The sequence below is a fragment of the Hemicordylus capensis genome, chromosome 1, assembly GCF_027244095.1.
Source record: "Hemicordylus capensis ecotype Gifberg chromosome 1, rHemCap1.1.pri, whole genome shotgun sequence".
NCBI classification, from domain to species: domain Eukaryota; kingdom Metazoa; phylum Chordata; class Lepidosauria; order Squamata; family Cordylidae; genus Hemicordylus; species Hemicordylus capensis.
The window spans coordinates 136,478,648-136,496,006 of NC_069657.1; the positions used below are offsets into that span (position 1 = coordinate 136,478,648).

The 17,359-nt window shown below is 41.3% G+C and overlaps 1 protein-coding gene across 3 annotated transcripts; it reads left to right on the plus strand.

Moving 5' to 3' along the window:
- The first annotated feature begins 1,276 nt into the window (after positions 1 to 1,276).
- GAL (galanin and GMAP prepropeptide) lies at positions 1,277 to 16,025 on the plus strand. Of its 3 annotated transcripts, XM_053283967.1 has the most exons (8): positions 1,277 to 1,425; positions 1,706 to 1,878; positions 2,235 to 2,315; positions 2,956 to 3,010; positions 7,008 to 7,073; positions 7,690 to 7,770; positions 12,167 to 12,244; positions 15,741 to 16,025. In XM_053283967.1, exons 3-8 carry the CDS (start codon positions 2,235 to 2,237, stop codon positions 15,800 to 15,802), a joined length of 423 nt encoding a protein of 140 aa, XP_053139942.1. In that variant the 5' UTR covers positions 1,277 to 1,425; positions 1,706 to 1,878; the 3' UTR covers positions 15,803 to 16,025. The 3 variants fall into 3 exon arrangements, with proteins under 3 accessions (XP_053139942.1, XP_053139941.1, XP_053139943.1); XM_053283966.1 differs by lacking the exon at positions 1,277 to 1,425 and having other exon boundaries at positions 1,549 to 1,878; XM_053283968.1 differs by lacking the exons at positions 1,277 to 1,425; positions 7,008 to 7,073 and having other exon boundaries at positions 1,550 to 1,878.
- Positions 16,026 to 17,359: the final 1,334 nt, after the last annotated feature.

Sequence of the window (17,359 nt, forward strand, 5' to 3'; positions counted from 1 at the left end):
TAGATAGATAGATAGATAGATAGATAGATATATAGATAGGGATCACCACTTTAGAAAGCTCCTTTATAATGCTCAGTTAGCAGGGATAGACAGTGCTGAGCAGGCTGGACCGACTCAATATAGAGCAGCTACCTATGTACAGTACCTAATTAGCAATACAACTTTATAGATTTAAATGTACATCATTTTTGCTGTTCAGGAAATCAAGTCAAGAAATGCAGACAAAGATCAATGCATGACAATGTACTATCTTTTTTCTCTTTTCTGGGTATTGTACCCTAGTCTCTCTTTAGGAAGGTTTGCCTAATGCTGATTCTCATGTATGTTCAGCACCAGAAACCCCCCCCCCTTTTTTTTTTAATTGCACAGTCCTTTGAGGTCTTTTGAGCCTGTTAGTTTAGACTAGTATTGGAACCAAAATTTCTCCGCAGTAAAATCTGAAAGAGAATTTCAGGATTCTTCCTGGAGAAACTGAAATTCAAAGAGAAACTTGAGAAATATTGAATTTTCTCAGATGGGTTTTCCACATATATTGTGCTAACATTGCTTTGATATTTTTGTATTGTTTTTCCTATTTGTACTTTGTTTTAATTCATTGTAAGCTGCCCTGGGAACTATTTGGAATTGAAGGATGCTAAATAAGTGTGTGTGTGTGTGTGTGCGCGCGCACACACACACACACACTGCATATTCTGAGGAGAGAGACCTAAGCCATGTAGGCCACTGAGTGACCTAAGGTCAGTCACTGTCTCTTAGCCTAACATACTTCACAGGGTTGTTATGAGACTAAAAGTCTATCTCAGACTCACAGGGATAGCCCTTTAGCCTTTTGTTAGGCAACCTCACAGGCTTGTTGGGGGGCGGGCGGAGAGCTATGTCCATCATCTTGAGCTATTTGGAGAAAGAGTGACCTGAAAATGTAATAAAGATAAGAAGTGCCTACTCTAAAAGACACCATGTTTCCACGGCTGTGTGCCAAAGAAAACTGACCCTGGAGACAATGTACTGACGTTCGGGAGAGGAGATATGGACAATCTCTCTACAGGAAACAAAACAAAGTTTTCTGCTGTCTTAATAGGATAAACTTTGACACCTTAAGAAAATGAAGTTCTTCTCAGAAGGTTCAAAAGAATTTCAAAGGAACCATCTGGATTCCAAATAGCTGGGACAAATCGACAAGGCTATGAAGCGACATAACAACAATAAGAAGTCCTCCTTTCTCTGTCTTGAGTCGATGGGACTTCTGTGCCTGCTCCACAGTACTCGGATCTCTGCTCTCTTCTCTCCTCCTCCTCCAACATCACCAACAACAAAGAACTTCTGAAGTTGCTGGAGGAAGAGGGAAGAAGGGGAGGCCAGGCTACCTCGAGCAGCAGATCTCTTTTCAGTGCTCAGCCACGGTGGCTAACCCAGGCGTAATGAAAGGTAATTGGCCGGGCTGTTATCCATCTGCAGCCTACATCTTGCCTCCAAATGTCTCTAATTGAATTGCTGTAATTTTTTGCCCTTCCTAATGCACTGCCTCGGCAAGGGGAAATGACCAAGGGGTGTGGGCGGCTCCTGATTCTCCCCGGGGGGAGAGATAAGCAGCTTCTGCAAGGTTGAACCGCAGCCCATAAATAGCCGAGAACAGGCGAGCTTGGGTACCACTGTGGCCCCCTCCCTCCCCCACCTCTCCAGATCCCACAACGACTTCATTCCGCAGCAGGCGCCTCCTCCCCACCGGCCTGAGTCATGCAGTGAAGAGGAAGAAGACTCCCGGCGGAGATCAACCAGAGCCCCCCAGAAGACAACTGCCCCGCGTCCGATCGCTAGCCAGGATCGAGCCCAGCGCCCTGACGATCAACGCAGCGCGCATCACTCCAGTCCCACTCCAAGGTACTTTGCGCTTGGGGTCCTCCTGATCTCACCCGCCTTTCCCTTCTTCGGCGACAACTTCTGGAGCGCGTGTTCATGTTCCAGAGCAGGAACTCCTTGAAACCCCTAGTGTTCTCTTCCTTCCTTCCTTCCTTCCTTCCTTCCTTCCTTTCTCGCCGCGAAGGGGACAAGAAAAGCATGATTTTCGAGATGATGCTTGCTGGGGCACCGCTGCTGCGTGGTTGCTGCGGACAGCGCTGATTTCCCTTGTCTGCTGGGACAGGGGAAGGGGAAGGTGGGGGGCGGACCTCCCTTCGGTTAACAGGAGGAGCGTACGGGAAAGCAAAGGGTTCAAACAGGTCTTGGTCTCTTTTCAGATGCAGAGGTGCACCAGTCTTCTGTTTGTCTCCTTCATCTTCTGTGCCGCCCTCTCGGAGACCTTCGGGCTGGTCTTAAGCGTAAGTACAATTTCCAGGCTCTCGCCTAAGTTCCTTACTGCCAAGATATAATGTTGCTGCTGCATCCTCTAGAAGGCGGAAGAAAAACCAAAAACATTCGCAAGGATTCGATCTTTTCCAGCAGGAGAGGAGAACACGGAATTTGTCGAAGCAGCTCAGCGAAACTCCAGTGACAGTGGTATAAATTAGCAAGCAGAATATGAGGAGCTTGTAACTGACATGTTTTCTGCATTCTGTGATACCTTTTGCTACTTTTACGTTGGGTGCAGTCCTAAGCATACTTAGGAAGTACATTCATACTGAAATAAATGGAACTTACTTCCTAGTATCCAAAAATACATATTATAAAAACTAAATTGCATATAATTTACTTCTAAAAACGTTAACCCATATAATGCACATAGCTTATGCCCTTAAGATCAAGCTGGCTATTCAAATGTCACTGTAAATATGACCATGGTATATGTACGTTTACCTTGAATGAGCAGCTTTAGGACTGGAGTGGTTATTTTATTACCAGCCCCTTGCAAAGGGGTGCTTCTAAACTATTTATTTTCTCAGGCTGCTGTTCTGTCTTTTAAAACCAATACTGTATCATATGTGCAAAGAATAACTGTCTCACAATTTTTCCTTCTGTAAGGCTAAAGAGAAAAGGGGCTGGACTATGAATAGTGCTGGTTATCTACTTGGCCCACGTGAGTTCAAATGTTTAAATGTTTAACTATTTGAAAATAATAGTGTAGAATGAACATTTTAAGGTTTCTAAAGTTCACTGCATACTAAAAGTGCTATGAAGTAAATTATAATGATAACATCACACACAAGTTCTCATTCCCAGCTAGAAGGGTATTCAATCATTCTCATGTTTATTTTTACCTACTTGCCATGGAGTACTTTGAAGAACAATTATTCTGTTAGCCACACTTGAATTCTGAGACTAAACCAATTTGATATGAAAGCTCATATTTTTGTTCAGAAGCAATGCCATGCACAGATGCACTGGATGTGCATATTAGCATCTCTGGACATGCTTATAAAGTTTATTAGATTCATTCATTATATTTAATAAATGGCAGGAACATCATCATAAAAAGGGCATTGTTCTGCTTTAAATCTAATTATTTTAGACTGTCCTTTGCTTTATCTTCTGCTTTTGGGTAGCAAGGATTTACATACTTGGCAGGCCCAGTTCTATGTATATTTGCTCAGAAGTGCCAGTGATTTCAGTGGGGCAGGGCTTTCTCTCAAGTTAACATCCATAGGCTTAGACACTATGAAAACATTTTGGCCCAATCTAGCAAGGTGATGCAAGTGTGCCCTTGTTCATATGATCCTTGGGAAATAATGTTGCCCTTAATGACAAGGTGTGCTGTTTCAAGTTTTGGTGGAGGAGAGGGCAGAGAGATTGAAGTGGGAATGGGCAAAAGTAACGCCAGGACTCAAAGCCCTGCTTTTAGATATATGCAAGCTTCAGAGTGCTTCCATACCATCCTTTTCCTCTAGTATTGACACCATTTGCTCACTAGTTTATTCCTGAGGAGAACAAATACAGATGACATTTCTCCCAAATCCTTGCATTCCTGTTTCTTTCCCAGGTATCATCCTGGATTTTAAAGTGTTGGTTTGTAGCAAAGTTTGGACCTGCTGTTGCAATTGCAGGGCAGCCCTTCTACTGTTTACCTGCATTATCTTCTCTGGTTTGGAGAAGGAGCTCATGCTGGTGTTTGGTGGTGCTGTCTAAACCTGCCTTTCCCCAAATCTTGGCTATCTCTCCACAATTACCAGTTCTCACAATAACTCCTCTGCTGTGGAGCTTCTGTAGTGGAACCTTGAACAACGCCCCCCCCCCTACAATTTCAAGGCAAAAACAAGGAGAAACTGACAAGGTCTTGGTCACTGTCACCCTATTTTGCCTTGAAACGGTGACTTTATTTACTACAGAGGTGAAGGGAGAAAGCTTGTCAGTGCCATTTTAGAAAAATGTCATACCTGCAGCCTCACTTCAGCACATACTGGTGTGCACACTTTTTAGGAAAAACAAAAATGAATGTTACAAGGCTTTCCTCCCATCACTTCTGCAGGGAGTCCCATTGCAGTTTCAAAGCCAAAATAAGATTAAGTTGAAAACCCCCGTTCACTGTCGCCCTCCACAGTGGAGCACCATTGGCACGATAACTTACTCTTATGAAGGAATGGTGTAGGAACTCTTACACAGACTCCCCCCCCCCGCACCAGCCCCTGTGGCAACAGTGGCTGGTGGGAACTTTAGCCAAAGAAAAAGTAACTTTCCCCATCCCTGCAGCAGCTGCAATGGTGACAGCAAATGCCCTCTGCAAGGAAAGGGGTGGCTAATGGATGTTCCCCCAGCAGCAGTAATGGTGGTCAGCAGAGGTGCTCTTACCCCTGGACTTCCGGGCTGAAGTTCAGGGCCTCCAGAGCCCCTGGGGCCCCCCAAATCCTCCTTAGTCTGTCCTGGGTGGTGTGGTCACCTGGCCAAACATGATGATGCTTAATTTTCAGGGGAGTGGGGACTCCAAAGGTCTTTAGGTCCAGGTTCCAAAATTACCTAGGTGCACCTCTGGTGGTCAGTGCTCTAGTTGAGAGTGGAGGGATGGGGAAGGAAGGTTTCTCCAGCACAACTACGAAACCTTCTGAAGGAGATTACATGGAAGCTACATATTGTGCAATTAGCACTGAATCAGAACAGCATTTGTATGGCATAAGCAAAAAAGAAACAGAATTTTTAAAAATCATCTGGAAGCATCCTAAATCACAATATTTAAAAAAGAATTTTAAATGTTCCTTTTTATTTATGTTAGTTACATTTCTTGTGGTTACTTTCAAATCAGATTTTTATTATGGTCTGTGACCAGCAGATTAAAGGAATTTAACCCTTTAGGAAGTTACTAAGTACAATATACATGATACCATGTTTCTATATTATTACACTATTACAGAGCATCATTCCAACCCTCTCAACAATGTTAATCAAAAATCTAAAAATACTCTCTGTTGTATCTAAATAGTATATATCTCTACAATTATCAATTCAGAAGTTAACATTGGTGAAAGTTGATGTTAGTTCACAGCGAATTCTACAGGCAGCTGCATAAAACTTAGCAACACTATAAATAATTGTTGGTTGCTGATCAGAGAGAAGAAGTAACACATAGAATTCATTTGCATGACCTGGCAAATCTGATAAAAAGAGCAGAAAGGATTTTGCAAATCACAATAATAAGTGCGGTACAATAAATATGCCCTATTGTTTCGCCCACACCGGAACAACAAGGGCACTCACATTATGGAATTTCCCAGTATTTGCCATCAGTCACCACAGAGGGAGGTGTGTTGAATCTTGCCATCAAGAACAGTCTTCAGAGCATAGGGATTATAAGAGATGTAAGATAGTCATCTGGCAAAGTATTTATAAGGGAGTCTCCAAATCTTAACACAACTGGGGGCTAAACTTCGATCATTTTGTCATTGTATGTCTAAGATACACCAAGAAGAATCCGAGCCTGCTCATATCCCTCAGATATCAAGAGATCTGGTGAAAGCCCATAAAACACACTTTTATTTACTGTTTCCAAACCAGTTAAAATGTATGTATTAGCATTAATGCAGCTAACCTCAATGGAAGAAATACCAACTTTAACCAAGAGTTACAGATTGGAATCCATATCTTAGTTTCTTTGTGGTTACATTTTGTGTACTTTATAATAATAATGGATACTAGCTGTCCAGAGGAATTATCATGCATATCCTAAAATACTAGAGGAGAAATTGCTCCCCGATGATCCCCAAAAGGCTCGATGGATTTGAATGCATAGAATATTTTGAAATGTAGATTTATTACAGTGAGTTCTGAAGGGAAAGTACTCAGAGGAACATGGTAGGCTTTTGCTTGTTTTTAACTATTACTTCCTAAAAGAATGTGTACAAATTCTGCTTACAATTCAGAAAACCTTAATAGGGATAAAGGTTCCTAGATAGTGCAATGTTACGTACCGTATGCCTTGTAACTAATGTTCACACAGTTGTACAAGAGGCTCTTTCAAGAAATGCAGAATTGCAAAATTGGTTGTATCACTGCACAATAGTATTTATTTATTTATATTTCATGTTTATATACCGCCTGATATGTGTATCTCTAGGACCATTGGAAATAATGGCCAACAATTTCAGAACTCTGTTTGCACAATTTTTGTATTTGTGCAAGAGTGTAGTTGTGCAACTGCATGGGCATTACATTTCAAGGGACACATAACATTGCACAAAATATCAGCCAAACTTGCCAACATACACAGGCTTTCCACTAACTTACAGCTGTTTCAGTCCTAGCCAAACGGTATAGCTAACCATATTTTCAGAGAGGAAAGTAAAACTCTGGATTCAGGTCTTTTGCTGCTTCTTAATAATTGTAAATGGGGTTTTTAAAGGGGTTCCCCTATCACAAGAGGATAGTGTGGGCTTTAGAATTATTTACAAAAAGTAAACATAATGCATACATTTAAAAAACAACAACACCCAAATATGTCTTGTATTGAATGTTTTATTTGTTCTGTATTTGTTAGTTTCAAATGCACAGTGACAGAACAGAGTGTGCCTAATCTCCATTCCATACAAAGGAGATCTACTTACCAAGTACCATTTTCTCTAAGGTTGGGTAATAGCCATCATTTGTTTCAGGTCGTATTGAACAGCTCCTCAAGGAAATGCCCAGTGCAAGGGGGAGAGAAGAGCCACCTGGGGAATGTAAGATGGCTTTTGGAGGTTATTCGTGCAAACTAACTGGGGTTTACTGTCAACGCAAACTAATAACTCACTTCTTAAAACTAAAGGAAGATACAGTAACAACATGTTGTCTCAGTCTGGCACAGTGAACCTCAGACTGCAGCCTTTGTGCAACCAAATATATGCACCTCTTTTAGACAAGGTTTTTCAGGAGTGGACAAATGAGGGCTATGAACTAAATGTTCTAAAGGAGATACCTTTCCTTAATTCAGAGCACATGGCTCCATTCCACAATTGGCTGAGCCAGTACATAAGTGGTTTAGGTTGTGGTGTATCAAGAGAGCCACCCCATCACAACATCACAGAATGTGACCTTGAGCAGGCGTTGCTGCAGCTGTATGCCACTGTTGCAGTCAGACACATTGGCTTGCAATTGGTGTGCCCGTTTAAGTGAAATGCTTGTTCTCATTCATTAAGTTTGCATCATTCCATCACAAAATGTCCATCATGTTCTTATTCAAAAATAAAAGGATCTTTGGAATCTTTTCACTTAGTGTGGTGACATTTATGAATCTCAGAGTACACTAGTGAACATGATAATAATAAAAACTTTTGTCATCTCTTGTTTTGTAAACAGATGCAATAGACAGAGTTTTCAATGACAAGCACGGTCTAGCTGGTAAACGTGACACACATCCTGAAGAAAATACAAAAGCAGGTAAAGAAATTATCCCTTTCCAATGACTTTGAGGTATGTGTGTGTCTCCTAGTAATATGTGTTTGGTACCTTTCTAGATTCTAAAGGGAAGGATCCTCCCTTTCAGAGCTCTCCTAATGTTCTTGGCAAGCATTGAGTTAAAGTTCCAGCAGACAATAATCTGATGTGTGGCTTGTCTCCACTTTCTAAGATGCTGGGGCCTGGAGTGCCCCTTCCTCTCCAGGCTATCATGCTCATCAAGCCCAGTCAAAAAGACACTGGGTGCTGCCTCTTCTATGTTCGGCACAGCATCAATCCCTTCCTGTACCCTCCTGATCTTTCTGATCACCTGTGCAGGAAATGGCCATCTGATATTGACATGTGTTGAGTGCTTTGTCTCCTGACAGTTACTTTGAGGGTTTTCTTCCCTATCTTAGGGGTTTTCCTCAAGTTTATCCTGCCAGCTTCAATCAAACTATCTCTGCCAATGTTTGTTATACATTTTTAAAAAACACAACTGTAAGAGCATTTCATCTCATAAAGAATGCAGTGGCTGCCATCCAGACAAGCACTGATCTGGTGCAACAGTTCTGAGTTCCAAACCAATACTGCACCATCATGTGCTTAAGTCCACTGTGAATCACAAAAATATGTCTCTGAGGTGTGTGTGACCCTCAGAAACATATTTCCATGACACACAGTGGGCTTCAGAGGGAAGAGGAGATTGTGAAAAACCATTCCTTCTGGTTGTGTGATGGCACAGCATTAGTCTGGAACTAGCATAGTGCTAGTCAGGATGTCCGCTTTTTCTGTAATTTGTTACAGATTACAGATTACAAATTATAATTTGTTAAACTATGCTATAGGTTAATATAATATACATTACAATGTATATAATTATATTGTAGTAATTATACACATATGCACTACATTGTAATAGTTACATTACAGTACTTTTTGCAAAGCCCCTACTGTTTTTCAAAGGAAAGAAATGTATTATTATTAACAATATGTTCTAAATATACTTTTTTAATTTTTTAAAATTTATTTTACATCCCGTTCTTCCTCCAAGGAACCCAGAGAGGTGTACTACATACTTAGGTTTCTCCTCACAACAACCCTGTGAAGTAGGTTAGGCTGAGAGAGAGTGACTGGTCCAGAGTCACCCAGCTAGTTTCATGGCTGAATAGAGATTTGAACCCGAGTCTCCCCGGTCCTAGTCCAGCACTCTAGCCACTATACCACGCTGGCTCCCTTAAATGGTATCCCTTTAAAAGATGCCTCTTTGCCTTGTTAACAGAGAATATCTACACCAAAGAAGCTGAATTCTGCTGATTGCATACATTGCATACATGGGTTGGGTGATGGAGGGGAGAGCTGGTTCTGTGGTAGCAAGCATGACTTGTCTCCTAGCTAAGCAGGGTCTGCCCTGGTCACATATGAATGGGAAACTTGATGTGTGAGCACTGTAAGATATTCCCCTTAGGGGATGGAGATGCTCTGGGAACAGCAGAAGGTTCCAAGTTTCTTCCCTGGTATTTCCTCCCTGAGAAAGATTCCTGCCTGCAACCTTGGAGAATCTGCTGCCAGTCTGTGTAGACAATACTAGGGTTGTGCATTTTGGTTTCTTTCTGTTTTATTTTTGGCCTGAATCCAAAACACCCCCATTTTGTTCTTTGTTCGAAATCAGCCAATCCAAAACACCCCAATTTTTTTCTTTGTTCGAAATTGCAAAATCCAAATCCGAAATGTTTTGGATTTTTTAAAAAATGGCCTTGGGGCAAAACTAGTCAGTGAGGATGGTAGTGCCCAATGAGTGGAAGCTAGCACCCAAATTTCAGAGGAATTGGGCAAAGGACTGATTTTTGGTGAATTTTTGAAGTTTTAAGATTTTTCCCATAGGGAATAATGGAGGTTTCAGCAAAAGCATAGCTTCACATCAGGGGGGAAGGGCCCAGAGCAGAGTAGGGTGGGTGGTAGTGCCCAGTGGGAGCAAGGAAGCTGCCATAATTATTTCAAAGGAATTGGGCAGAGGGCTGATTTTAAAAGATTTAATGGAGTTTATGCATCTTTAGGGTTCTTCCCCATAGGGAATGATGGAGGTTTCAGCAGCCCCATAACTGCACTTGGGGGGCACCAGGGTGGACCAGAGAGAGTGGTGGTGTAGAGCACATAGGGTGCCAACCACCCCCATGGGTTGCTAACCCATGGGGTACTGGGTTCTGTTGTTTCTGAGATGTTTTGAATGTAGATTCTCTAGTAGCGTATGAGAGTGAATTCATGGTTTGTCATTGAAAATCTCATATGCTACCAGATAATCTATAGGCTGGGCTCAGGCTGGCAACAAGGCAGGCATAGGCAATGGCATGGCATCTCTCAAGGAGGTGAAAAAAATTCTTTCGGAACAAAAAAGCAATGCAGCAGATAAATCCATTCCCAGGCTGGCAGGCTGGGCTCAGGCTGGCAACAAGGCAGGCAGACATAGACAATGGCATGGCAACTTAAGGCATGCCATGCAATGCAAACTTTTTCTCTCTCTCTCTTCAATGAGGCAGAAAGGCAGAATGGAGAATGAATAACTAACTTGTTGAATGAACTGAAACCCCCTCCTTGAACTCCCCCATACCCTTGCCTCTTCTTCAACCCTTCCCCTGGCCAATGTGGGGTCAATAAAGAGTGGCAAGAGGCAAAAGAGCCAATGGGGAATAAGGAGGGAATCATCAGCAGATCAGCCCATGCTTTAGGTCACCGATCGGAAGGCTGAAAGGGCAGGAAATTTGAAGAGATGTCAAACACAAAATGGAGACTGACTCAGAGATTGCCACAAAATTGAGGTCCGAAACAACAGAATGTTTTGTAGCCGAAACAGGGACGTTTTGTTTTGTGTACAAAACTTTTGGATTTGGAAAACGGGTGCTTTGTTTTGTCTACAAAGCACCCGAAATGGCCCGTTTCGAGTACTAAATGTTTGTACCCGAAACGTTTCACACATCCCTAGACAATACTGAGCTAGACGGACCTATATGGTCTGACTCAGTATATGGCAGCTGCCTAAGTTCCTGTGTTATTTATATTTATTTATTTTCAAAATGTATATTCCATTTTATCATCAAAATGTAATTTAAAATGGCTAACAAAAAAAAGCAATAAAACACCCCAAACACACAATAGCTGACATCCTGACTAATGAAACACCAGTGCAATGGGAGAAGCATCAGTGTAGCCCCAGTGCTTCTGTTCCTAACTCTGCACGTGTGTGTGTGTGTGTGTGTGTGTGTGTGTGTGTGTGTGTGTGTGTGTGTGAGAGAGAGAGAGAGAGAGAGAGAGAGAGAGAGAGAGAGAGAGAGAGAATTTAAACAACCCCCCTTCCTCTGGAAGCCCACTGCATGGAAGCCCTCACTCAAAAATATGTCCCTAAGGACTGTGTGACCCTTAGGGACATATTTTAAGATGGCACAGAACACTTTCTGGGGAAGGGAGATCATTGAAATTTACCCCTGCTGCTGAGCCAGAAGATGTAGGTGAATTAGATTAACTTTTCAGAAGCACTGGTGTTTCATTAATCAGGATGTTAATCACTAATAACAAAATTAATACAGCAGCAGAGCCAACTCAGATAAAAGCAGAATCAATGTAGCCTGTAGATGTTCTGAAAGAGATGGATTTTAGCTTTGTCCCCCAAATACACAGTGTTAACCCCTCTAAGAAGGACAGACTGTTTGGCTGACACCTCTGCTGAACAGGCTTTACTCCTAGTAAACATCTGCTGAACTTCATTTGACAGAGCTTCCCAAACAAGCCCTCTGATGTTACATGGATGCACAAGGCAGCACAAAGGACAGAAACAGGGACATAGCAAGGTTGAAGTAGGCCCTAAGACAAGTTAAGATGGGCTCCTACCCCCGTCACCTCCATCACGTTGTTCTTCAAAAATGAAAGGATCTTTGGAATCTTTTCACTTAGTATGGTGACATTTATGAATCTTCAGAGAGCCACAAGTGGGAGAGCAAAGAGCAGTGCAGGCTGTCACTCAGCGGGTGGGCCCCCTTTCCTTCAGGGGCCCAAGGACATTTGTCCCCCACCCTTTTCAATTACAGCTACACCCCGGGAGAGAAGGCAGCCTTTAATTCTGCATGAAAAATGAGAGGCTTAAAAATATGGAAGCCAGTAAAACATGATTCTGCCACGAACCAGCTTGCAACATATTGGTAACTTCTGTTACTGAGAAGAGGCTCCATGGCTGCTGGAAAGTATCAAACTACTCAATCCTACCATAACTAGACCCCTAATGAAAACATTGATGAGTGTCCTGAAATATTTTTCCCCCACTGAAATCATAACATGCTTTATTATTGCATTTTTGTTCTTCCTAATCAGTTAACAGCAAATTCAGTAACACTTGATTAATATTTTCCAGGTACTTATGGAAGACCACTGACCGATGATGCTGTAATGCGTACAGTGATTGAATTTTTGACCTATTTACATCTTAAAGGTTAGTAGGCATATCTTTTCACATTTGTAGCGAATAGCTTTTTTAGTAACTTGAAGTATCAGATTATTCAATTCTTAGTTAATATTCTTGAATATAAAGTGTAGGTATTTAGTTCACCTGAACATGCTGGAATGCAACACAATTATGTCATGGCAAACACATAATGTATGAGCTTCATTTTAAATAGTTTATTAACATCAGTAATGAGCCATAGACAATAGTTGGATCAGGCCCTAACAGGGATTCAGAACAGATAACTTTCATGGCATGTCATTTGCAGATGAAGTTCACAGGCCAAAGGGTTGGACCAGGCATACTCAGAGATCAAGTCAGGATTGATACCAGTGTTCCCTCTAAGGCGTGCGCATGTGCACATATTCACAAGTTTTTACTGTCCGCTCAGTTAATTTTAGACCCCACTAAGACTGAATCATGAAGGCCCCACTCTTAATGCAAGTGTGAATGTACTGCCTTGATACTGCCACCCAGAAAAAAAACTCATTCTGCACACAGATGAAAGAAAATTAGAGGGAACACTGAGTGATACCAAGGATAAGCTAGTAAATGGGTGAGAAGAATGGAGAGACATAACGGTGGAGAGAATACAAGTAGGTGGGAGAGAAGTTAGGATGACTCAGAACCAGTTATGCTATCCTGGCTGCTTGTCCCTGCTTCATGAGTGAATAATCAGGACAAATAGAGGTCCATGAATGTTAGTCTTGGGGCTAATATTTCTCTCTAGCCACCTGCCCATTAACTAAAGGGTTGGGAATGGGGAAATCAGAGAAATTTAGACAATACATCAGAGAGCTGGTGTGGCATAGTGAATATGCTACCTGTCAAAATAAGAGCATCTCCATCTCTGATTGCTTTTAGGAAGACCCTCAAAACACACTTGTTTTCTCAGGCTTTTAATTGAAATTAATTCTAAACTGTTTGATTGTTTTAATCCTAGTTTTAACTTTTTATTCTGTGAAATTGTTTTAATTGTTTTTATTCTGTTCTATATTTGTTGTTTTAAATTGTGTACACCACCTAGTGATACACATATCAGGCAGTATATAAATATGATAGTAAGTAAGTAAGTAAGTAAGTAAGTAAGTAAGTAAATATCTTACATTCATATCCATAGGGCTCAGTGGAGTTCTCATCCCTCTTTCTCACTCCCTGCTCCATCTGGCTCAGGCACATCTACACGGCTATATGACAGCCATTACTGGCAATGGGAGTCCTGGGCATGCCCACCATGACCATATATACACCTAAATTGTTTGCACAAATATATTTATGCTTGAAGCACAACTCATCTGTACACTGGAGCCTTGGAAGGAGAGGAACAGCTGGATGTACATATGGCAGGTCCACAGAGACCTCCTGGACATAATTAGTGGCTGGTATGTGGCAGCACATGTGCATCCAAGCTGAAGGTCAACTGGGATCAGGAAGGAAGGAAAGGGTAGGAAACCATGGAGTCCTGTGCTGATCCCCTCCTGTGCCTGCAGGTCACAGGAGGATGGACTGAGCCTAACATTAAGATCAGTATCTGGAAATAATCATTCTGCCAACTGAACAAGAGAATCACCACTTTTAAAAGTAGTGACTCTCCTATGTTTAGCTGGGGGGAGGGAAGCAACTGTCCTCATCCAATCTCAGCAAAGCATCACTCCAGTAGTTGTTGCTGGCACCAAGCTTATGTTTCTTTAAAAACTGTAAGCCCTACGGGGACGGGGAACCATCCAGTAGTGGTCAGTAAGTGCTGCACTAGGGGGAGCCATGAGGGTGGGAAAATATTGATTTTTCTATGTAAACCACTTAGAGAACTTTTTTGCTGAAAGATTGTGTATTAATAATAATAATAATAATAATAATAATAATAATAATAATAATAATAATTATTATTATTCTTGTTTACACAGTCAGACAGGTGTTATTGACTGGTTTGTTTTATCCAGACATCGAATCCTTCCCAAGGACCTGGGATGGCTGAATTTTATTGTCGTTATAGATATTGTCGCAGAATATAGGCTGTTCCCAGTAAAGCTGCTTTTTGTAATTGGCTGATGGTGATTTCTGTGACCCCTATGGTGTTGAGGTGCTCTTCAAGGTCTTTTGGGACTGAGCCCAGGGCGCCAATGACCACTGGGATTATTTGAGTCTTTTTCTGCCACAGCCTTTCAATTTCAATTTGATGTTTAATATAGGGAATAAAGGAGGAAATGGGTTTTTTTTGCGGGGGGGACACACTTTGAATTCTAGTTGCCTTTCTATTAAAAAAAAATAGATGGAATAGTTTGGAATGACATAAAATACACTGAAAAAAACATTAGGTTTTTAGGGCAATGTGAAATTTTCTCTAAAAAGTGTGCTATATGTAGAAAATTATTTGTACTCGGAGAGAATGATAATGGCAAGATGAAAGGCAAACCCCATAATAGCAATCGTGATGATACTATCATTATCAGTGACACAGTCTTTGAGTCAAAGTAGCCAGTTCTGCAACATATATCTTCTCAATGAGGAATTAGAGACACATAAGCTGAGATAAAATGATCTGGTTCATAGGTGGGCCAGTCTCATATAGAAGCAGACAGGAAGAAATGCACAAGGAGGCCTTTACCGTCACTGTTACCTTACAGATGACAAACCACGCTCTACTGCTGCATAAAAGGCACAGGGAAATTCAGATTATTTGGGGCTGAAATGAAATTTGAATTATTCAATTCATTGTGCATTAAAAATAAAATAATGTGGATTTACTGTAAAAGATATCTTAATTATAGAAATATTGTACACTAGCATGGAATAGCATGAGAGCCAGCGTGGTGTAGTGGTTAGAGTGCTGGACTAGGACCGGGGAAACCCAAGTTCAAATCCCCATTCAGCCATGAAACTAGCTGGGTGACTCTGGGCCAGTCACTTCTCTTTCAGCCTAACCTACTTCACAAGGTTGTTGTGAGGAGAAACCTAAGTGTGTAGTACATTGCTCTGGGCTCCTTGGAGGAAGAGTGGGATGTAAAATGTAAAATAATAATAATATTAACACTGACTGAGGCAATGATGTGGTATCCACCCCCGCCCTCCCCATTTTTCATAGCCATAGGCTGTCACAACAACATCAAAGTGCATCAAAGACAGAAATCAGACACTCTTACTTCTTTGAATTAATATCCTTGTGCAAAAGGAACTGGATTAATTAAAATGACTGAAGCACATTATTTGAAAGTGATTACTTTTCATACAACATTACACTGCATTTTACATCTTTCCTGCCCTCCATAAGAGGCATGGGGAGTATTTAAGCTGATATTTGCACTCCAACTGGAGAAGTATATCATGTATGTCCCAAGTTGATAATGATCTCAGTCTTCAAGGGAGGAAACATATTGCTGAGTCTTATGCATTTGTTGATGAACACCTTTTCACCTCTCTTTCGTGTGTGTGTGTGTGTGTCTGTACACTCACATTTTAAATTTTTATTTATGTATTTATTTTTCAGAAGCTGGAGCTCTTGATAACATATCTACAACAGTTTCTTCAGAAGAAACCAATCAGTCTTGAAAGATAATGTATTTATACTCCGTGTTATAAATTAAAGACATCTAATTAGAACTTTGAACAAAATAAAATAGTTATGGTTTACATTTATCTTGTATACTGCTACTCATGGTAAACATCTTTTTTGTCTTTTCTTTATCCTGTGATGTCAAATTGTAATATTTTTTTCTTGATACAACAAATTACTTTAGGTATGTGACAAAATTAAAAAAAAATAGCAGCTGCATCTTGTTTTACTTTTCCTAGAGTACTTTGAAGCATACGCATAAGAATAAAGGTGAAGGGGTTTCTATCCCTCTTACAGATCTGTTTCGTTTCGAGGATTGGTGATGGTGATTGGGGAACTCACCTATAATGGCCCCAAACAAAATTCTTTTTATAAAACAGACAGGCAGACAAACAAACAAAGCACAACCCTACAGATTTCCCATAATGTAGACCTTCTCTGGATTTCTTCCTAGGAATCTCCAACAGAGTCACACACAGAGACATGGGGGTGGTAGGGTGGGAAGGTTTGCAAAGTGGGGCTAGAAGGTCATGAAATGCAAGGTGTAGCAGTAGGTCTGTCATGAAAAGTAGGTCTTTTCCAGTTTAGAAGGGGCTGCTGGGTTACCATTATATTCAAGTACATGTAATGTGCAGTTTGGTCCTAAGAAAAGCAGTCCAGAAACGGTGTGTCTGAAAATGTGTTTAGTTTGAGAAGTACAGCTCCATTTAATCACTTAGCGTAACGACATGCATGCATGCATGGATTAGGGTTCACTGAATCTTGTGGCTTTACTCCTAAATTGTGGCTGAAAAGCATTTAGAATTGTAGTCAAGCATATTGAAATCTCTTTGCTCTCAACACATGGAACTGAGTCTGCTCTACTTCCAAAGAAAACAGAGTACTGATGGTACAGCAGGTAAGGCAATGGAGTTGAAATGTGGGGAGCCTGTGTTCGAGACCAGCTCCCTTCGCTTAAAATAGAGGACATGGATGGGAGGAAGTAGAGCCTTCAGGAGGCTTCCCTGATAAGGCACCAATCTAGAAATTCAGTCTGGGAACCCCAAAGTAAGGGAAGAGGATGTATCCCATGAAAACGTCAGCAGGAATGAAACAACTTATCTGATGAAAAGGAAACTACACTGTTGGCTTTCTAGCATCCATCTCCGCAGTCTTAGAAGTCACTGTAGTGAAAGGCTGAACAGAAGAAATAACAGCCACAGTTATCTTGAACTCTGTTACAGTCGTTATGTTTTACTATGGAGTGAGCAACCTAATGGTGCAGAGGGAAATGACTTGACTAGCAAGCCAGAGGTTGCTGGTTCGAATCCCCACTGGTATGTCGGGCAGCAGCGATATAGGAAGATGCTGAAAGGTATCATCTCATACTGAGTAGGAGGAGGCAATGGTAAACCTTTCCTATATTCTACCAAAGACAATCACAGAGCTCTGTGGTCACCAGGAATCAACACCAACTCGACTGCACACTTTACCTTTACTAGTCCTTTGATGCTCCCTTTCTTAGGACATCAGAGAGCATATTTGTGCTAAAGAAACAGCCAAAGATGCAGTCA